At 38.7% G+C, this 19,542-nt stretch overlaps 2 protein-coding genes across 3 annotated transcripts; one reads left to right on the forward strand and one right to left on the reverse strand.

Moving 5' to 3' along the window:
• Positions 1 to 1,069: 1,069 nt before the first annotated feature.
• Positions 1,070 to 9,345, forward strand: plp1b (proteolipid protein 1b). 2 transcript variants are annotated; one of them, XM_065250523.1, is made up of 7 exons: positions 1,070 to 1,225; positions 4,421 to 4,607; positions 4,695 to 4,851; positions 5,121 to 5,292; positions 6,150 to 6,223; positions 6,309 to 6,374; positions 7,788 to 9,345. In XM_065250523.1, the coding sequence occupies exons 1-7, from the start codon at positions 1,222 to 1,224 to the stop codon at positions 7,860 to 7,862; spliced, it is 735 nt and encodes a 244-aa protein (XP_065106595.1). In that variant the 5' UTR covers positions 1,070 to 1,221; the 3' UTR covers positions 7,863 to 9,345. The 2 variants fall into 2 exon arrangements, with proteins under 2 accessions (XP_065106595.1, XP_065106594.1); XM_065250522.2 differs by lacking the exon at positions 1,070 to 1,225 and adding an exon at positions 3,650 to 3,974.
• On the reverse strand, positions 8,625 to 18,387 carry LOC135732193 (uncharacterized). Its single transcript, XM_065250086.2, has 7 exons — positions 18,338 to 18,387; positions 15,525 to 15,572; positions 15,320 to 15,440; positions 15,062 to 15,196; positions 14,911 to 14,961; positions 10,216 to 14,776; positions 8,625 to 10,126 (listed from the first exon to the last, which is right to left on the reverse strand). Exons 2-7 carry the CDS (start codon positions 15,532 to 15,534, stop codon positions 9,962 to 9,964), a joined length of 5,043 nt encoding a protein of 1,680 aa, XP_065106158.1. The 5' UTR covers positions 15,535 to 15,572; positions 18,338 to 18,387; the 3' UTR covers positions 8,625 to 9,961.
• Between the last annotated feature and the right edge of the window lie 1,155 nt (positions 18,388 to 19,542).

The following is a 19,542-nucleotide window of genomic DNA, read 5'->3' on the forward strand; positions in this document are numbered from 1 at the left end:
TCCCTTTTACACAGGTCTGTGTATGCATGTTTGTGCGTTTGAGGACAGGTCTGGCTATACTTGACTGTGAGGGATAAATTCTAAAAATCACAGTACTGTGCAAAAGTAGGCCACCATGCAAGAATTAGATTTGTTGTTTTTGCAATTGTATAGTGATCATATATTTTTCTATGAGAGGTCACACTAAACACAGATGATGCCTAAAAAAGACATTTAGTCCTGTATTTTCTGTTTGCAGCTTAATAAAATAGATTGAAAAATAAATATGGATGGACATTAAAACTTCTAAAACAACAAGTCTGGTAGTGGTGGCCTAAGACTTTTGCACAGTACTGTATATAAATGTCTGTGTGTCAAAAACCAATCTGTGTGGACATTTGAAGTAGTCCTCACTATTTGAAATGCTCATAAATCTTGTGTCAAAGTTAAGTTTTTGGCTAAGGTAATATCACTATTGAAGAAGTCTTCACTATAACAGTGGTCTTAATGTGGAAATTACATGTGTGTGTGTTTATATTTTGTCCAGAGATATGAAGCATCTGCTTTAACAGATTCTTTTTATGGAACACACAACATGTTTATTTCAAATCGCACACTAGCCCCATTGTGTCACTGTAATAGTATTGTGTGTGTACAAGACAGTGAGAGAATTTGTGCATTTTGAGTGTTTGTTACAGAAAGAGAGAATTGTCTGTGAGTGTGTGTGTTCCTATTTCTGACACAACTGTACTATTGTATTGAAAGTGCCCTTGTCCCAATCTGACTCCAAGGGTTATACGTCCCTCACTCTGCTTCGAATTGCGTGTATGTTTGTGTTTACACAAAGGATGTTTATGTCAGAACTCCAAAAAAAGACACGAAAGGGTCAGAGGTGAGAGTTGACCAGAGTCTGTGCATGAGTGTTTTGGCCCGTGTGTTCATCTTTATCATGCACGCGCATGGAGATATTTAGTGTTTGTTCCACAACAACACTCCAACTCACACTCACTTTATTTGGCAATGTAAAAAGGATGCTGCGGCTTTAAGATCTGCTTCAGCATGTGTGTGTGTGTGTGTGTGTATGTATGTGTGTGTGTGTGTGAGAGAGAGAGAGAGAGAGCAGAGGGGTTTGTTTATTGTTGAAGGGACAAAAGGGTGAGTGAGAATCATAAGAGCATTGAAGGAGATTAAACAGCTCGGCACATCAGAAGGACAGAGCGCGGTACACATACACATACTCACATGGGTAAGTTCACCTGATCTCACCTGAACAATTATTTACCCATGATTTTAATTGCATACATTGATCTATTTAATGAGTTTGGTGTGTTTAAGATGTTTTGAAGTGATTTAATTACCCTGTTAAATTGCAGTTGATTGGTGCTTGCATTGAAAATATTCTAATAGTTCCTCCTAACTGATTAATATATTCAAAGCCTGGCTCAGATTTTGGTTCTGAGAGTTACTATGAGAGTTGACATTTCAGCAGTGTGGATGAGATGAGCAGTAACCTCAGGAGACTCCAGACAAAGGTCACATCAGGTCTTTAGGTCAATTAATTCTCTCTTTTTTCTCCCGTTTTTTCCCACATCGCTCTTTTACAGCACAGTGCCTGTCTGCTAACAGGCAGATGTTTACTGTAATTGTATAAAGTATACATTAATTAAGAGAGAGAGTTACAGCAGAGCTCAGTTGGAGAGATAGTGATGTTCTTATCATCCTTATGCAGAATCATGACGGCACATTGTTTGAAGGTCTGTCGTCTGCTAAAAATTGATTTTTTAAATTGCCATTTCTTAGGGGTGTTTAAAAAAAAGTTGCAGTGAATTTTACATGTATTTATTCTCCAGATGCTGCTAAGCAAATTACAAACAAGGAACACGACTATACAAGCTTATAATTAATTAAAGCGACTTACAGGGCATGACAAGGTATACGATTTGTGCCTGTTCCCTGCACTGTAAAAAAGTGGTTCAACCTTTTTGTTTCTTGAGTTAACTAATGTTTTTGAGTTAAACTAGGCATCTAGGTAACTTTCTTTTTTAAGTTGAACCAAGAAATCTTTTTAAAAAGTTTGGGGAGTCGAACCCATGACGTTCTATGCTGATAGCGCAATGCTCAGCAGTTAAGTCACAGTAGCACTCAAATTGTACCCTTTAGAAAATTAACCATTTATTATGGATACTACAGTAAACCCATTTCGTCAATGGTAAACATTAAACAATATACCAAAAAGTTTTTCATAAGGGTATATTTCAAGCTCCAGCTTTATTTTTTAAATATGCCACTAAAATCTAAAATGTGCAGCAGATAAATTCAGAGTATCTGTAAGGTTTTTAAATAGCTATTGAAACCAAAATCTCTGAGTTGGTCCGACTTTGTGACACAAAACAATCCACTGTTTCAACCAGAGCCGAGGGTGTGGCCAAGAAAATCTGTGCTGTATCTACTAGGGCTGTCACAATTATGAAATTTGGCTGACGTTTAATTGTCTAATACATTGTGACGATTATGACGATTAATTGCCTGTTTTAGGGCTTTGACATTCAATTCTCATTTATTTTTTGTTTATTCATGAAATAATTTTCACACATTGTTGTGATTATTTAAATTAAATCTTTTGCAAGGTTTACCTGGCAATAAATATTAATACACATAACACATATTTAAAAGTAATTATTTAATTAATATATCTTTCAAAAACTGAAAATTCTTTTTAAGAAATAAACGCAATAAGTTGTCTGAAAAATAAATGAAAGTAAAAATGCTAGCAAAATGAACTGACTATACCTTAAATACAGGCCAATCCTACTAAGGTCATATTAGTAGTACTGGACCACATGTCTGTAGTGGCTGCAAAAAAATCAATTCCTTACAGATCCTTACGAATAGCACTCAATAGCAAATTTGGAATTGCTGTTTTGGAAATCTATGCTTTACCTGGTAGTTCATACTGCTTATCAAAATTTTGCAGCATTTCTTTAAATGCTGTTTTTCCACTGTATTAAATGGCTTAGCAAAGTATTGCATTACGCTGTCAGTCAAGGAGCGCCATTATATACTGTCTTGTTTATACAGGCGCTGCAGCTCCCCCTTGTGTTTTTTAGAGAGCTATGAAATCATTGTGGTGATCTGAAATCATCGCCATATGGCAGTGTTCTTTACTCCCAATCCCGGAGAGCCGGTGCCCTGCAGAGTTTACCTCCAACCTTAATCAAACACACCTACCTGTGATTTTCTAGTGTTCATGAAGACATTGATAAGCTTGCTCAGGTGTGTTTGATTAGATTGGTGCTAAACTCTGCAGGGCTCTCCAGGTTTGGGAGTGAAGAACACTGCCATGTGGGCAAACAATCGCGATGAGACGATTATTTAATAATTGTGACCGCCCTATCTACATTATCATGTAGTATTATTATCAATGCTGGTCCCGAGTGTTGAGAACAGAGGGACAGATAAAGTTAAAAATAGAGAAAGTGATATAAGGATGACCTGTCTTGACCCTGACCTCTTTAATAAGACCCAATAGTGTATTTCACTGGTGTCAGTGTGTGTCTGTCTGTACCGCTATAGGAGGAAACGCAATGACGCAACTGCACTGGCCTGTGTGTGCACAATGCCTGTTGTTGTCATTAAAACAAAAGCCATTATGACTCTCACAAGTGATTCTTTTACTGACCACAAAACCTCAAACACTCACACACACAAGGCCCTCTCTCACCCTGATACGAGGCTACTCGAGAAAGAGAGAGAGAGAAAGAGGGCAAGAAGAGAGGGAGGGAGTGGAACAGCTTAAGCGATGCGTTTTTTCCTCCTTGAGGTGAACAGTGAAGTTTATCTGAAGAAATTACAACCCTGACGTTAGTTATCGCAGCAACAGTGAAGAGAGACCTGAATAGCGAGTGGACCAGCATCTGTGCAACTCTCTTGGCGTGGGTTCAGCTCAGTGGCGCCGATGTTTCCAGTGAAACAGCCGTGGTTGTGTAAAGCGCTAGGTGACCTGAGACCAACCTACTAAATGCTTTTGCTCTTCATCTGATCATCTCCACACCGCTGCCCATCACTCACATGCTGGGAACGCTGGGAACCCTGTGGCATTTGGAGCTTATGGTTTCTTTTTTAATTTGCTTATTATTTTTTATTATTTACTGATGTAGTTGTTTTGGTTGTTAACTGTTAAAATGTCATATAACATGTTGTTTTTGATTTGTGTTGTTTTTTGTGCATGTGCTTGATGGTACATTTTAGGCCACTAACCCTACCAATCACATTTAATGTATTCATAGCTGTATGGTTTTATGTATGTGCTACCTGTACTGATGATGTATGACTAAACGTAACTACTACCGTCAGATATAGAGGTGAGCGTGTGTATAAATGTGTGTGTGCATTGTGTGTGCGACATGCGCAGTGTGTGTGTTTATATATTACTCACCCACAGGTTGCTATGACTGCTGCATCCGCTGCCTGGGCGCCGTGCCCTACGCCAGCCTCCTGGCCACCCTGCTCTGCTATATTGGAGTGGCTCTCTTCTGTGGTGGAGGGCACGAGGCGCTCTCTGGCACCCGTACATTGGTAGAGATCCACTTTGCAAGGGAGCTCCAGGATTACACAGTGCTGGCTGATTTGTGAGTGATTGTCTTTATGTCTATCTATATTAAATCTGATTGTATATCTATTGTTTATTAACGTTTCGGTCTTCTGTATTGTTTCAGTATAAAATATTTTCAATATGTGATCTACGGTCTGGCCTCATTCTTTTTCCTGTATGGATTGTTGCTGTTGGCTGAAGGTTTCTACACCACAAGTGCAGTAAAACAAACTTTTGGAGAGTTTAGAAGCACCCGTTTTGGCCGCTGTCTCAGCCTGACAGTAAGCTGGCACTTTGTCTTAATCACAATGCTGTTCGACTCAATGCGGCACCGCAACCGACAAGTGGATGACTTTCAAGTACCGCGAGGGCGATTCGAGAAATCACAAGGAGAAGTTAAATTTCCGACTAGCTCTCGCGGTACTTTTACGTCATCTGCCAGTCAGTTCTTGCGGCGGCGTATGAAGTCGAACACAACTAGCTTTCGTTGTTGCTATTATTAGTATCATATTTGTTACAAAGATCTGATTTGCTGACTTGTCTTTTACAGTTTATAATCCTGACATGCGTGCTTGCCGTGATCTGGTTGGTTGTTTTTGGTTTTACGGCCATTCCTGTGTTCTTCTTCTTTAACACGGCGAGTTCCTGTCACAAGATCAACATTCTGGCTGAAACCACCGTCTTTCAGCATGGAAGGGTCTGCATGGATCCACGAATGTACGGTAAGTCGTAAGATAAACAGTCTTTACTTAAAGTATACTTAAATGTTTTCTCAGTTTGACACACCACAAAAAAATGTGTTGTTAACCACCAAGCCAAATTTAAACGACGAAAAAACAAAATAAAGGTTATCAAAATCTTAAAAGACCCACTTAAACCATCGTTACTAGCGGAAATGCTACCGTCTCTCTTAATTTTCAAACACCGCTACAACCTGAATGGATGCTCCGATTGTGTTAGGGGCGGGGCAATGCTCGATGGCTGCAGTACGTCACCGGGCCACCGTTACCCCTGCCCAAATACTAACACAGAAATGTGGAAAAACAGTTTATCCATCTAATTTCTCAATTTAATACTACATAGTTTAGCATATTTTGTAACGCCAGCAATTAAATTACTAACATTTTATAATAAACAATTTGATTTGACTTTACACGGACTGTAAATTACCGTCTAAATGTTTAGGGAGACTCGACTGTAATGTTTTGATAATCTTAAAAACCTTTTGATATTAAATAAAAAAAATTATGATTTTGAAATGGATGACTTGGATTTGAAGAAAAAGCTGCCAATAAGAGCACAGAATAGATGAAAATTCCTTCAATACTGTCCTGGTGGGATACTTCAAAAATTAATATACAGTTAATAAAATGCCAAAAGTACATTTTTACAAATTCTATGCAAAGAGTGGATACATAGTTGTGATTTATTTCGAATATTTTTGGTCACATCATAGTTCCCATTATTACAGTTGTGTTATTTCCTAGATTTGATAAGTTTTATTATTGGTTTAAGTTTGATTATTCTAAAACGTGAGTGTGCATGGGTAATGGTGTCCTGTTTGGTCTGTTTTGTGTAGGGTTCCTTCCCTTGAGTGCTTCGCCAGGGACCGTTTGTGGAACTACACTAGCTAACATTTGCAAAACACAAGAGGTTAGACACACACGCACACGCACACACATACTGTATTTGCATACTCACAGACCCTTTTGCTTATATATCTGTTCATCTTTTTCAGTTCTATATGACCTACGACCTTTACATCGTTGCATTTGTTGGAGCTGGAATCACTCTTCTTGCTTTGGTCAGTGATATTTTATTATTTACCAGTGACCTTTAACCCATGAACCAAGCGTTGTCATTCAGTTAGAACTTTGATGACTTGTGAGGAGCACAAACATTAGTCAAAAAGATTGAGGAGACACAAAGTGGTCTTCTTTAGTGGTCAGCTCAGAGGTCAGGAGGAGATAAATCCTTCATCACTATAAAAACATTTGTGATATGTGCTATTTGTGGATCCATAAATTTTTACTTAACTTTCCTGAATATTTCATTTCTCTGGCACTTCACTGGAGTGGATTCTGTAGACATGTGATTTAAATATTAGTGATTTAAATAAACATTTATATATACACATAAATATAATAAATGTTAAGTATGAAGTGTACTGTAGCCCCAAGCACTATTTAGATACTAAAGCACTTTAAAATGTAATTTCATCCAAAGACAAATGACAGGCATCAGTACTACACTTCCTATTTTGTTTATAGTTGTAACCAGCTTGTCCAAATGTAATTTTTAGCAAATGTATGAAGTCAGTTACCTTAAAGGGATAGTTCACCAAAGATTTTTATCACATACAAACCTGTATAAATTTGTATAAAAATGTTTTTTAAAGCAACACTATGTAGTTTTTTTACCTTTAAATAATGTCTCTAAAATTATTTCATGGATAGAACAAATTTTAACTGGACAAATTGTACTGTTGCTGAAACCTGAGCAACCTCCTAGCTGCTACAAGCACACTCTGAAAGTGGCGGTGGAGGGTAGAGCACACAGCCCCGCCCCTCCCGCTGCCTGCAGAAGAGTGTCTGATACCAGGCACTGTTGCGCTTTTCAACCACATGGGGGAGCTGTAAGTCATTTTTACATGGAAACTACATAGAGTTGCTTTAAACAAAGCAGATCAGAGGCACCACTGACTTCCATAGTATGACAAATAATACTAGTGGATGGTGCCCCTTTGTTTGGTTCCAAACATTATTTAAAATATCTTCTTTCAGCAGAACAAAGTAATTTAAACAGGTTTGATACAACTTAAGGGTGAGTAAATGATGACAGAATTAAAAAAATTTAAGGGTAAACCATCCCTTCAGGTTTACTCAGATGTCCTAGCAGGTGTCAAAGAAAGTCAAGTCAGTTTCATATATAGTCTACTCAAGACAGGACAATTTATGAACTACCCTCAACCCTGAGCAAGGACCATAACTGTTCTGATAGTAAAAATCCACTATAAACTGCTACGGACAATAAACTATATTTTATATAGCCAATAATGTAATGAAATAATACATGCCTTGTATGATGTTTACTGCAGAGTATCAAAGCTGCTACAATTACCCCTTAGTAAAACTGTTTTTGGACATACAATATTGATCCCACATACCGATTCACTGATCAAACATATGTGTTGTACCTTTCTCTTTGCTTGCTCTAGTTCCTCTACGTGGTTGCCACCACCTACAACTACGCCGTTCTAAGGTTTCTTGGAAGGAAGGGGATCCGTTGCTAGGTTTACTGTTGCTAGACCCTCTTTCCTGGTGCCTTTTCAAGCGACTCCATTTGTATCGTCGTGGTGGCTTGTGAGGAAACCCAAAAGAGCTCCATGATACCCCTGCAGAGTTCTATCATACAGAGCAAACATACACCCCACTGGTATTTTGGGGGGGCAAGAAGAACAAGCTACACAGCAAAAATAGAATGAACTACAAAAATAACAATTCATTTATGCGCTATGGTTAACACCACAAACTACTGTACTGTAGATCTCTGGAGGAGTGGAATCTAGCTTCTGTGTTTCAATAACTTTCTTTGGAACTGTTCACACAAAAAGCATTCTTACGTTTAAATACAACTAAAAGCCTTCGTTTACGCAAAAAATAAATATTTGCTGTTAATTTACTCACCCTCAGGCCATTCAAGATGTAGGTGACATTTTTCCTTGAATAGAACAATAAAGTTTTTTAGCTGAAACTGTGGCATCTCACAAAAGGTCAAAAATGGGCATTTGGTAGATGCTTTAATCCAAAACTACATTTATCAGTATGTTTGTTCCTAGGATTGAACCCATGACCTTTGCAATGCTCACTTTATGCTCGACCAATTGAGCTACATGAATGCAAAAATGAATTACTGTAATACCAGAGGCTCCTGACAATATGTGGCGGGCGAAACATTATTTAAAACATTGTAACGTGTAATCCATTACCAAACGGTAAAAAAATCATCTATATCTTGGATGGCTTGAGGGTGAGAAAAATTGCAACAAATGTAAATTTTTGAGTGAACTGTCCCTTTAACAAGAAACAAAAAGAAGCTCATTTTAAACTTTACACGGCATCATATAAAAAAGGAGGCACTTAAATCACGAGACATGAGAATGCGCTCAGTGTGAATGGCCATTTAGACTTTCTCATGGCCACATGTTCGTTTTAATGATTGTAATCGTTTAGCTTTATGATCATATTAATGCCTTGCAGTTTTATCAGGAATTTAGTTCCCCTTCCCTCTTTCTTACTATCCTTCTTTTAGCTATTAAAGAGATGGAAATGAGAAAAGAGACTTTTAGTGTGACATTGGACTGATGAGAAGTGGCTTTATGTTCTGAAACACACATACACATACAACACTGTTGCTATGTCAGTCTGGCATCAGTATTTTAGAGTATCTGATGTTTGTGTAATATCAAACCTTGTCCAGTAAATGCGCGTGTGTGATTTTATTTGTGTTTGTATGGTATGTGAGTGTGTGGTTGTTTATTTTATAACCAACTGGCAATAAACTGAACCCGATCAATGATGGTGCTCGATCAAAGGAAACTAATCCTATTTTTATTGTTCCGGCTGATTTTAGGACACTAAAAATGATTTGAAGATGTTAATCTAATGGAGAAAGTTAAATGGTTATTAAATAATTCTAACTGAATTGAGTTGACATAAAATTGTGTGTTGGCTTCAGTAAAACTCAGTAATAAAGATTAGTTTTCTTTAATGAAAGCTGAATTTATGTTGTCACTTCATTTCACACATACAAAGTTCACATTTATGAAGAAAATTCATGTTAACCAATAAAAACACATTATAAAAGTATGAATTTTGAAATTGTTTATATAGGCGAAAGATACTTTATAATTTTAGAGAGAAATTTACATAAGTATAGTCACTATGTAAGCCAGGCTTACTGTATTTAAACACACACAACGTTCTATTCAGAAGGGCTCATCCCTATGTCCTAAGCCCTTTGAAGGGTTTACACCCCAGCGTGAGTGCTTGAAAGTGATGAAAAAGTCTTTTTGAAACACACTTCATTCAGCTTAAAGAGAAATATCTCGTTTTGAACGTACCCACGTACCTCATAAATATCTGTAGAATATTGTATTCAAGCTAAACATTTATCAGTTTGTGTATTTTTGGGATTGAACCCATGACCTATGCTCTATCAATTCAGTATGCAAGCTATGCTGACTGTCTATAAACACACACAATCATAAATATCTATAGAATACTATACTGTATTCATGCTATGCCCATGTCAACAGTTTCAATCTGATGAGTAAAGGGATTATTTTAAATGATTTTTATAGTCCTGTTTTGTCAAACCCGGAGGCTTCTTCTAAGATGTGCTTGGTTGTAATGTTGAGGTGTAATAGTTTGGTTCCCATGTTACTAATTTATCTGTGAAGTGGACTTCATCAAAACATCTCTCGCAGAGGACATTCCCATTGTGGTAGAACAAAGGTGACAAAAGATCACCCAGAAGCTTTTTGCATCCCCGACACTGTAAAACAAACACACATCATTACTGATCACACTGCAGCATGTTATATATGTGGAAACAGACATGCAGAAGAAACTGAAACTCTGAACCTTAAAACACGGCGTATGGCAGCACATGGGAGGATCGTCCACAAGGATTTTCTCATTTTCAGTTATAGGGTGCTTGCAGACAGTACACATAGTTTTCTCTTCAGGTGTGACTTTAGATGTCTCCAGTGGTTTCTCTGCAGGTGTGACTTTAGATGTCTCCAGTGGTTTCTCTACAGGTGTGACTTTAGGTGTCTCCAGTGGTTTCTCTACAGGTGTGACTTTAGATGTCTCCAGTGGTTTCTCTGCAGGTGTGACTTTAGGTGTCTCCAGTGGTTTCTCTGCAGGTGTGACTTTAGATGTCTCCACTGGTTTCTCTGCAGGTGTGACTTTAGGTGTCTCCAGTGGTTTCTCTACAGGTGTGACTTTAGATGTCTCCACTGGTTTCTCTACAGGTGTGATTTTAGGTGTCTCCAGTGGTTTTTCTGCAGGTGTGACTTTAGGTGTCTCCAGTGGTTTCTCCACAGGTGTGACTTTAGGGGTCTCCACTGGTTTTTCTACAGGTGTTACTTTAGGTGTCTCCACTGCTTTCTCTACAGGTGTGACTTTAGGTGTCTCTAGTGGTTTCTCTACAGGTGTGATTTTAGGTGTCTCCACTGCTTTCTCTACAGGTGTTACTTTAGGTGTCTCCACTGCTTTCTCTAAAAGTGAGACTTTAGGTGTCTCCACTGATTTCTCGACAGGTGTGACTTTAGGGGTCTCCACTGGTTTTTCTAAAGGTGTTACTTTAGGTGTCTCCACTGCTTTCTCTACAGGTGTGACTTTAGGTGTCTCTAGTGGTTTCTCTACAGGTGTGATTTTAGGTGTCTCCACTGGTTTCTCTACAGGTGTGATTTTAGGTGTCTCCAGTGGTTTTTCTGCAGGTGTGACTTTAGGTGTCTCCAGTGGTTTCTCTACAGGCGTGACTTTAGGTGTCTCCAGTGGTTTCTCTGCAGGTGTGACTTTAGGTGTCTCCAGTGGTTTCTCTACAGGCGTGACTTTAGGTGTCTCCAGTGGTTTCTCTACAGGTGTGACTTTAGATGTCTCCACTGGTTTCTCTACAGGTGTGATTTTAGGTGTCTCCAGTGGTTTTTCTGCAGGTGTGACTTTAGGTGTCTCCAGTGGTTTCTCCACAGGTGTGACTTTAGGGGTCTCCACTGGTTTTTCTACAGGTGTTACTTTAGGTGTCTCCACTGCTTTCTCTACAGGTGTGACTTTAGGTGTCTCTAGTGGTTTCTCTACAGGTGTGATTTTAGGTGTCTCCACTGCTTTCTCTACAGGTGTTACTTTAGGTGTCTCCACTGCTTTCTCTAAAAGTGAGACTTTAGGTGTCTCCACTGATTTCTCGACAGGTGTGACTTTAGGGGTCTCCACTGGTTTTTCTAAAGGTGTTACTTTAGGTGTCTCCACTGCTTTCTCTACAGGTGTGACTTTAGGTGTCTCTAGTGGTTTCTCTACAGGTGTGATTTTAGGTGTCTCCACTGGTTTCTCTACAGGTGTGATTTTAGGTGTCTCCAGTGGTTTTTCTGCAGGTGTGACTTTAGGTGTCTCCAGTGGTTTCTCTACAGGCGTGACTTTAGGTGTCTCCAGTGGTTTCTCTGCAGGTGTGACTTTAGGTGTCTCCACTGCTTTCTCTAAAAGTGAGACTTTAGGTGTCTCCACTGATTTCTCGACAGGTGTGACTTTAGGGGTCTCCACTGGTTTTTCTAAAGGTGTTACTTTAGGTGTCTCCACTGCTTTCTCTACAGGTGTGACTTTAGGTGTCTCTAGTGGTTTCTCTACAGGTGTGATTTTAGGTGTCTCCACTGGTTTCTCTACAGGTGTGATTTTAGGTGTCTCCAGTGGTTTTTCTGCAGGTGTGACTTTAGGTGTCTCCAGTGGTTTCTCCACAGGTGTGACTTTAAGTGTCTCCACTGCTTTCTCTACAAGTGTGACTTTAGGTGTCTCCAGTGGTTTCTCTACAGGTGTAACTTTAAGTGTCTCCCATGGTTTCTCTACAGGTGTTACTTTAGGTGTCTCCACTGGTTTCTCAACAGGTGCATCCACTTGTACTTCCACTACTTTCTCTACAGGCGTGACTTTAGGTGTCTCCACTGGTTTCTGTACAGGTGTGAATTTAACTGTCTCCACTGGTTTCTGTACAGGTGTAACTGTAGGTGTCTCCACTGATTTCTCTGCAGGTATGACTTTAGGTGTCTCCAGTGGTTTTTCTGCAGGTGTGACTTTAGGTGTCTCCACTGCTTTCTCTACAGGTGTGACTTTAGGTGTCTCTAGTGGTTTCTCTACAGGTGTGACTTTAGATGTCTCCACTGGTTTCTCTACAGGTGTAACTGTAGGTGTCTCCACTGATTTCTCTGCAGGTGTGACTTTAGGTGTCTCCAGTGGTCTCTCTACAGGTGTGACTTTAGTTGTCTCCAGAGGTTTCTCTTCAGGTGTGACATTAGGTGTCTCCAGTGGTTTTTCCACAGGTGTGACTTTAGGTGTCTCTAGTGGTTTCTCGACAGGTGTGAATTTAGGGGTCTCCACTGGTTTTTCTACAGGTGTGAATTTAGGGGTCTCCACTGGTTTTTCTACAGGTGTGACTTTAGATGTCTCCAGTGGTTTTTCTACAGGTGTGACTTTAGATGTCTCTAGTGGTTTCTCCACAGGTGTGATTTTAGGTGTCTCCACTGGTTTCTCTACAGGTGTGATTTTAGGTGTCTCCAGTGGTTTCTCCACAGGTGTGACTTTAAGTGTCTCCACTGCTTTCTCTACAAGTGTGACTTTAGGTGTCTCCACTGGTTTCTCTGCAGGTGTGACTTTAGGTGTCTCCACTGCTTTCTTTTCAGGTGTGACTTTAGGTGTCTCCACTGCTTTCTCTACAGGTGTTACTTTAGGTGTCTCCACTGCTTTCTCTACAGGTGTTACTTTAGGTGTCTCCACTGGTTTCTCTATAGGTGTAACTGTAGGTGTCTCCACTGGTTTCTCTGCAGGTGTGACTTTAGGTGTCTCCACTGCTTTCTCTACAGGTGTTACTTTAGGTGTCTCCACTGCTTTCTCTACAGGTGTTACTTTAGGTGTCTCCACTGGTTTCTCTATAGGTGTAACTGTAGGTGTCTCCACTGGTTTCTCTGCAGGTGTGACTTTAGGTGTCTCCACTGGTTTCTCTGCAGGTGTGACTTTAGGTGTCTCCAATGCTTTCTCTTCATGTGTGACTTTAGGTGTCTCCACTGCTTTCTCTACAGGTGTGACTTTAGGTGTCTCCACTGCTTTCTCTACAGGTGTGACTCTAGGTGTCTCCACTGCTTTCTCTACAGGTGTGACTCTAGGTGTCTCCACTGCTTTCTCTACAGGTGTGACTCTAGGTGTCTCCACTGCTTTCACTACACGTGTGATTTTAGGTGCCTCCACTGGTTTCTCTACAGGTGTGATTTTAGGTGTCTTCACTGGTTTCTCAACAGGTGCATCCACTTGTACTTCCACTACTTTCTCTACAGGTGTAACTTTAAGTGTCTCCCATGGTTTCTCTACAGGTGTTACTTTAGGTGTCTCCACTGGTTTCTCAACAGGTGCGTCCACTTGTACTTCCACTACTTTCTGTGCAGGTGTTACTTTAAGTGTCTCCCGTGGTTTCTCTACAGGTGTTACTTTAGGTGTCTCCACTGGTTTCTCAACAGGTGCGTCCACTTGTACTTCCACTACTTTCTGTGCAGGTGTTACTTTAGGTGTCTCCACTGCTTTCTCTACAGGTGTGACTTTAGGTGTCTCCCATGGTTTTTCTACAGGTGTTACTTTAGGTGTCTCCACTGGTTTCTCAACAGGTGCATCCACTTGTACTTCCACTACTTTTTGTACAGGTGTTACTTTAAGTGTCTCCACTGGTTTCTGTACAGGTGTGAATTTAACTGTCTCCACTGGTTTCTGTACAGGTGTAACTGTAGGTGTCTCCAGTGCTTTCTCTACAGGTGTTACTTTAGGTGTCTCCAGTGGTTTCTCTACAGGTGTAACTGTAGGTGTCTCCACTGGTTTCTCTACACGTGTGACTTTAGATGTCTTCAGTGTTTCCTCCACAGGTGTGAGTTTAGATGTCTCCGCTGGTTTCTCTACAGGTGTGACTTTAGGTGTCTCCAGCGGTTTCTCTACATGTGTGACTTTAGGTGTCTCCACTGCTTTCTCTACATGTGTGACTTTAGGTGTTTCCACTGCTTTCTCTACGGGTGTGACTTTATGTGTATCCACTGGTTTCTCTACAGGGGTGACTTTAGGTCTCTCCACTACTTTCTCTACAGGAGTGACTTTAGGTGTCTCCACTGCTTTCTCTACAGGTGTGACATTAGGTGTCTCCACTACTTTCTCTACAGGAGTGACTTTAGGTGTCTCCACTGGTTTCTCTACAGGTGTGACTTTAGGTGTCTCCACTGCTTTCTCTACAGACGTGACTTTAGGTGTCTCCAGTGGTTTCTCTACAGGTGTGACTTTAGATGTCTTCAGTGTTTCCTCCACAAGTGTGACTTTAGGTGTCTCCACTGCTTTATTTACAGGTGTGAACCCAGATTTCTCTGCAGGTGTGACTTTAGTATCATATACAGAATCCTTTGGATGTTGACTAAAACACATGGAGAGCAATGAAATCTATATCCTTGTCCACCATAGATTGCAAGTTAATAATAATGGATGAAGCAGTAAAAATGGATAGCAAGTTTTGTCATGGATTGTGTTATACAGAGAAATGTACCAAACCTTTTGCCATGGTAACTCCTGACAGATGTATTTTCTGCCGGGTTTAAAGTTCTATGGGAGAACATAGCGGATGTTATTGAATGGAAGAATGTATCATCTAAAAGCAAAGAACAAAGGTATGAAATCCCAAAAAAGTGAAAAAAGCTCTCACTCAAACTTCTTCATAGCTGACTTAACAAAGCCTTTATGTTGTGGGGATGACTTAAGGTAAGTGTAGGTGGGGCTCTGGATAGATGGTATAGTGGGTGGAGTGATAGCCACTTTCCGTAGAACCAGCGCCGGTTTACTTTATAGTTAAAGAGCAAACAAAGAAGAAAATAAGAAACAACAAATTACTGAGAGACAATGTACACAATGTTACTACCGCTCTGAGCCAGCAGATGGCAGTGTAAGCGTGCATGTACATTACCGTGTTTGATGTCCATCTACTTGTGTGTCCTTGTCCACTTGAGCTCCTTGAATCCAACTGCAATCTTGTTTCACCTGATTTCGAACTTTTGCCCTTTTTAACACTTCCTTCCTGTCAACCTCTGAAATAACAGACAATTTAAGTGTATTTCTTGTTTTTAAAGTGGGTGCATTGTTTTTGTTCAGAGGTTTGTGTAAGCTTTTACCACTGGCCATGGTGAGTTATTCTTCAATTCCTGAATTGTTGTCAGTTCCTTAAATTAAAATACAGACATGAAATTAGATGTTTTACAATTATCTCCCACTATGATTATAAAGGGTAATCAGTAGCCTAGTATTTGAATCAAAGGCCATCATCTTTAATTATATCTTTATTAATGCTGATTATTAAGGTCAATTGTTACTCAGCATAAGAGATTTTAGTATTAGAGATGGTATTGCAGAACAGGTTCAGTATGCCACCAACAGGTTTCTGTACCCCCAGAAATGCATTCCACAAGATCCATATAAAAAGCAGCATAACCACATTTTCCCCCAGTGTGTGTGTGTGTGTGTGTGTGTGTGTGTGTGTGTGTGTGTGTGTGTGTTATCTGACATCTAATCTAAAACAGAAACTCAAGTGCTGTCACACAGGAAAATGTTTTTCTGCCTTCTCGTCAGATATTGTTTGGAACTGCTCTTGACATGGTATGCATGGATTCTTTAGTCTTTTGTGCTTAAGTGGTTCTGAAGATGTAAAGAAAGGCAAAAATAAACTATTCAGAATAGCATTTTAAGACAATGGGAAAGAGGAAGAACAGGTCATTAGGTTATAAAACACACAGCAACTCAAGACAAGAGCAACATACTGTATATTGGTCTTTGTTTATATTACATCACTACCAAACTGCATTTGTAATGCGAATAAAATAAGTATTGAACACGTCACTCATTTTTCTCAGTTAAAATATTTCTAAAGGTGCTATTGATTTTCCCCAGATGTTGGTAACCCATGCAATCCACACATTCAGAGAAATCAAACCATAAATGTCTATAATTTAGGTAATAATGTAAAATGACACAGGAAAGAAGTATTGAAAATGGTTACTGAAATGTATTTTAATACTTTGTACAAAAGCTTTTGTTGGTAATGAAAGTTTTAAGACGGCTCCTGTATGGAGAAATCGGCTGTGATTTTGAGCCTTTTATTCTTCAACACAAACTTTATCTTTAAATGTAAAAGGTTCTGTGGGCCTCTTATGAATTCTGATCTTTAGTTCTTTCCATAGATTTTCAATTGTTTTTAAAGTGATTCTGTGTTTGGATAAGGGTATACCCATCATGAGATGTTTCTTGCATGACACCTTGGTAATGAGACACTATTTTATAGGCCATCAGTTGGAACTGAACCAGCTGTTATTATTTGCACTGACAAGGGGCAGGAATGCTTTTTTATTACTGTCTTGGCTTTCCATTTTTGCACCTCCTTGTCTTCCGGGGTCCAATACTTTTGCCTGTGTCATTTTACACAATTAACTTATGTACATCTATGGTTTGATTCTTTGCATGTGTGGATTGCATGGGTTGTTACCAACATCTGGTTACAATTTCATGTCAATAGTACCTTATAGTATCACTACCAAAAATGGTGACATGTTCAAATAAGTATTTTACCCGCTGTATGTATTTATATTTAGATATCTTTTTATATTTAAATGTCTGTTTAAGTAGCACTTTACTACCGACATTGTGGAGTCACATCTAAACAAAATATATACTTTTTTAGGTCATGCCATTATATAGATTATTGATGTTTACATTTCAGAGTTGTTGATCTTTATGCATGCACGCCCACACACACGCCCACATAAACACGCACAGTCACTTAAAATGTGAACAAGTCACTTTTAGCAGGTTTTACTTTAGATGTGAATTTTTTCGTTCTGAGTTTGCGATTTGTGTTATCAGTTGTTTCATTGAAAGGGATAGTTCACCCGAAAATGATGTACTCATTTAGTCCCCCTAATGTTGTTCTTAACCTCAAAGAGTTTCTTTCTTCTCTTGAATACAAAAAGATATTTTGATAAAATGTAAAAATACTATACTATGGAAGTCAGTGCGTTCCTTCAACTGTTTGGTTATCATAATTATCAAAATATCTTCTTTTGTGCTCCAAAGAAAATGATACAGGTTTAAGAAACATGAGGGGGAGTAAATGATGACAGAATTTAAGTGTATCTATTAAGTATTTTAAGATGTTTCTCCTACACTGTAAAAAGTGAAAAGTTTGATCAACTTTAGGTGAAAAATTTAAGTTGAGGAAACTTCAAATTTTTAGGTGTTAACAAGTTGATCCAAACTTTTCACTTTTTATAGTGTAAAATTGATTAGGAGAATTAAAAATAGAAATATATTTTTTAAATACATTAAGGTCATGGGGTTGTAAAATGAAAATAATAAATATATCTGGATTTATGTAAATTTAATGAGAAATGTTCGATATTGTAATTTTTAATAATAATGACTTTTGATTGTTGACTTGGCAAAAGCTCAATTGGTATTTTTAAGCAAAAGTTTACATGCTCTCCTTTTAATCTCGAAATGAAATAATTTAAAAACTAAAGAGATCCCTACATCTCTGAGCAATATTTCCTAAACCTATAGAAACACACCAACATTTTTAGGTCTTCAGTACACAATAAGTGATCTCAGCTTGTACTCTTATTGTAGGGCCAATCTAAACAAAACCAGAGCTACACACACACACACACACGTCTTAGAGACCACTTTATGTCCTCCTTTAAAATCCTTTGCAAGATCAAAAAGCAAAACGTCACGTATCAGTTAAGGCTCTAACATAATGGCCGGATCTCCTCACTTCCCAGAATAGTGAGATCATCTTTATTGTTTGTTTGGCTAGATTGTCATTGATCGCACTGAAAGGAAGAACCCCTGCTACAAAATCCAAACCGATTCAGACAAAACAAATCCTTATATGTGAAACAGCATTTTATGCTAGTGTGTGTAATATAAATCTTACCTGTTGTGTGATATCTGTGCAGCTCAATCTTTGAGTGACCTGTAGTCTCGTCTGACAGCATCCACAACATATTTATGTGCCTACCCACCCCCCACACGCACACACTTATACCCATCCCACAACACACGTTTACACATCTTTGAATTGATTTCCTTGATGTTAGATAATGTGTTAGTCGTGTTTGAACGTTTGTTTGTGTGTGCAATTCAGGAACAGTGTGTTTTGTTCTGAGCTTGAAACAATGACAAAGTGAGACAATTGGGGTGAACCGACCCACTGATCTCATAAGGGGGTTTAACGTACTATCACAGGTACAAAATCACGGTGTTTGAAGAAAAAGATACTTCGACTGTATGGGATAGTTTGCATGTTTGCGTGATGATGTGTAGTCATGTGACATGATCCATTCCATGCAAGAAGAATAATGTACCTCTTAACAGTCATTGCTGCATACTTTAAATCACAACCACACGCGATCTTATAGCTAGGAAAGATTAAAAACAGATTTTACATTAGCATTTATAGATTTTAGTTATCATTGCCATTTGAAATAATGTTTCCACAAATTAATAATGAAGCTTCTAGTGAGCGTCACTGAAGCATTTCAAATTTCAGAGATTTTTGTCTTTTTGTCACATAGCAGGTCTACTTCAAAGCACCCTAAAGTACACTAAAGTAAAGTTAGGTGCTTAAGGGCACATTAATGGTAAAGCATGACTGTTATCTCAGTAAATCTCTGGCGGGTAGTTGCACCTGTAACCTTTGCATGTGCAACCCAGATTCTTAACTATTATGCAACAGTGTATGCTACCTTTTTACTTTTTTGTTTATCAACAATTTTATAACCCTTATAAATTCCAACTTTGTCGTATTTATTCATATTGCCGTCATTACATTGTAAATTTACAATTGCAAATTTTAAGGAAACAGTCTGTAAAATGTCCCATAGTCAATGGAATGCATGGAATTAGGATGCAAATACTAAAACCATTTAAGAACATAAAACCCTTCAAAGGCATTCGTTCAGCAATGGTTTCAGTTCTTGGCCTACAGGGTAATTAGGTAATTCCTTCAATCAGTAAAATATGAGGAATATGAACTACACACTACAGAGGAACTACTGCAAAAAAACTTTTTAAGAAATACAAGTAATCCTGTTACTAGATACCGCAAGCAGGTTTTTCAAGTTTAATTTACACTGGAAA

The sequence above is a fragment of the Paramisgurnus dabryanus genome, chromosome 5 (genome assembly GCF_030506205.2).
Source record: "Paramisgurnus dabryanus chromosome 5, PD_genome_1.1, whole genome shotgun sequence".
Taxonomy (NCBI): Eukaryota; Metazoa; Chordata; class Actinopteri; order Cypriniformes; family Cobitidae; genus Paramisgurnus; species Paramisgurnus dabryanus.

Bases quoted from the DNA above. Each gene is read 5' to 3' on its own strand.
- plp1b (XM_065250522.2), top strand. From the start codon at position 3,935: ATGTTTCCAGTGAAACAGCCGTGGTTGTGTAAAGCGCTAG. The intron at 4,608-4,694 runs GTGAGTGATTGT...GTATTGTTTCAG, and splicing joins TACACAGTGCTGGCTGATTT to TATAAAATATTTTCAATATG. The intron at 5,293-6,149 runs GTAAGTCGTAAG...TGTTTTGTGTAG, and splicing joins CATGGATCCACGAATGTACG to GGTTCCTTCCCTTGAGTGCT.
- LOC135732193 (XM_065250086.2), bottom strand. The intron at 15,197-15,319 runs GTAATGTACATG...TTAACTATAAAG, and splicing joins GTAGATGGACATCAAACACG to TAAACCGGCGCTGGTTCTAC. The intron at 10,127-10,215 runs GTTCAGAGTTTC...TTTGTTTTACAG, and splicing joins GCCATACGCCGTGTTTTAAG to TGTCGGGGATGCAAAAAGCT.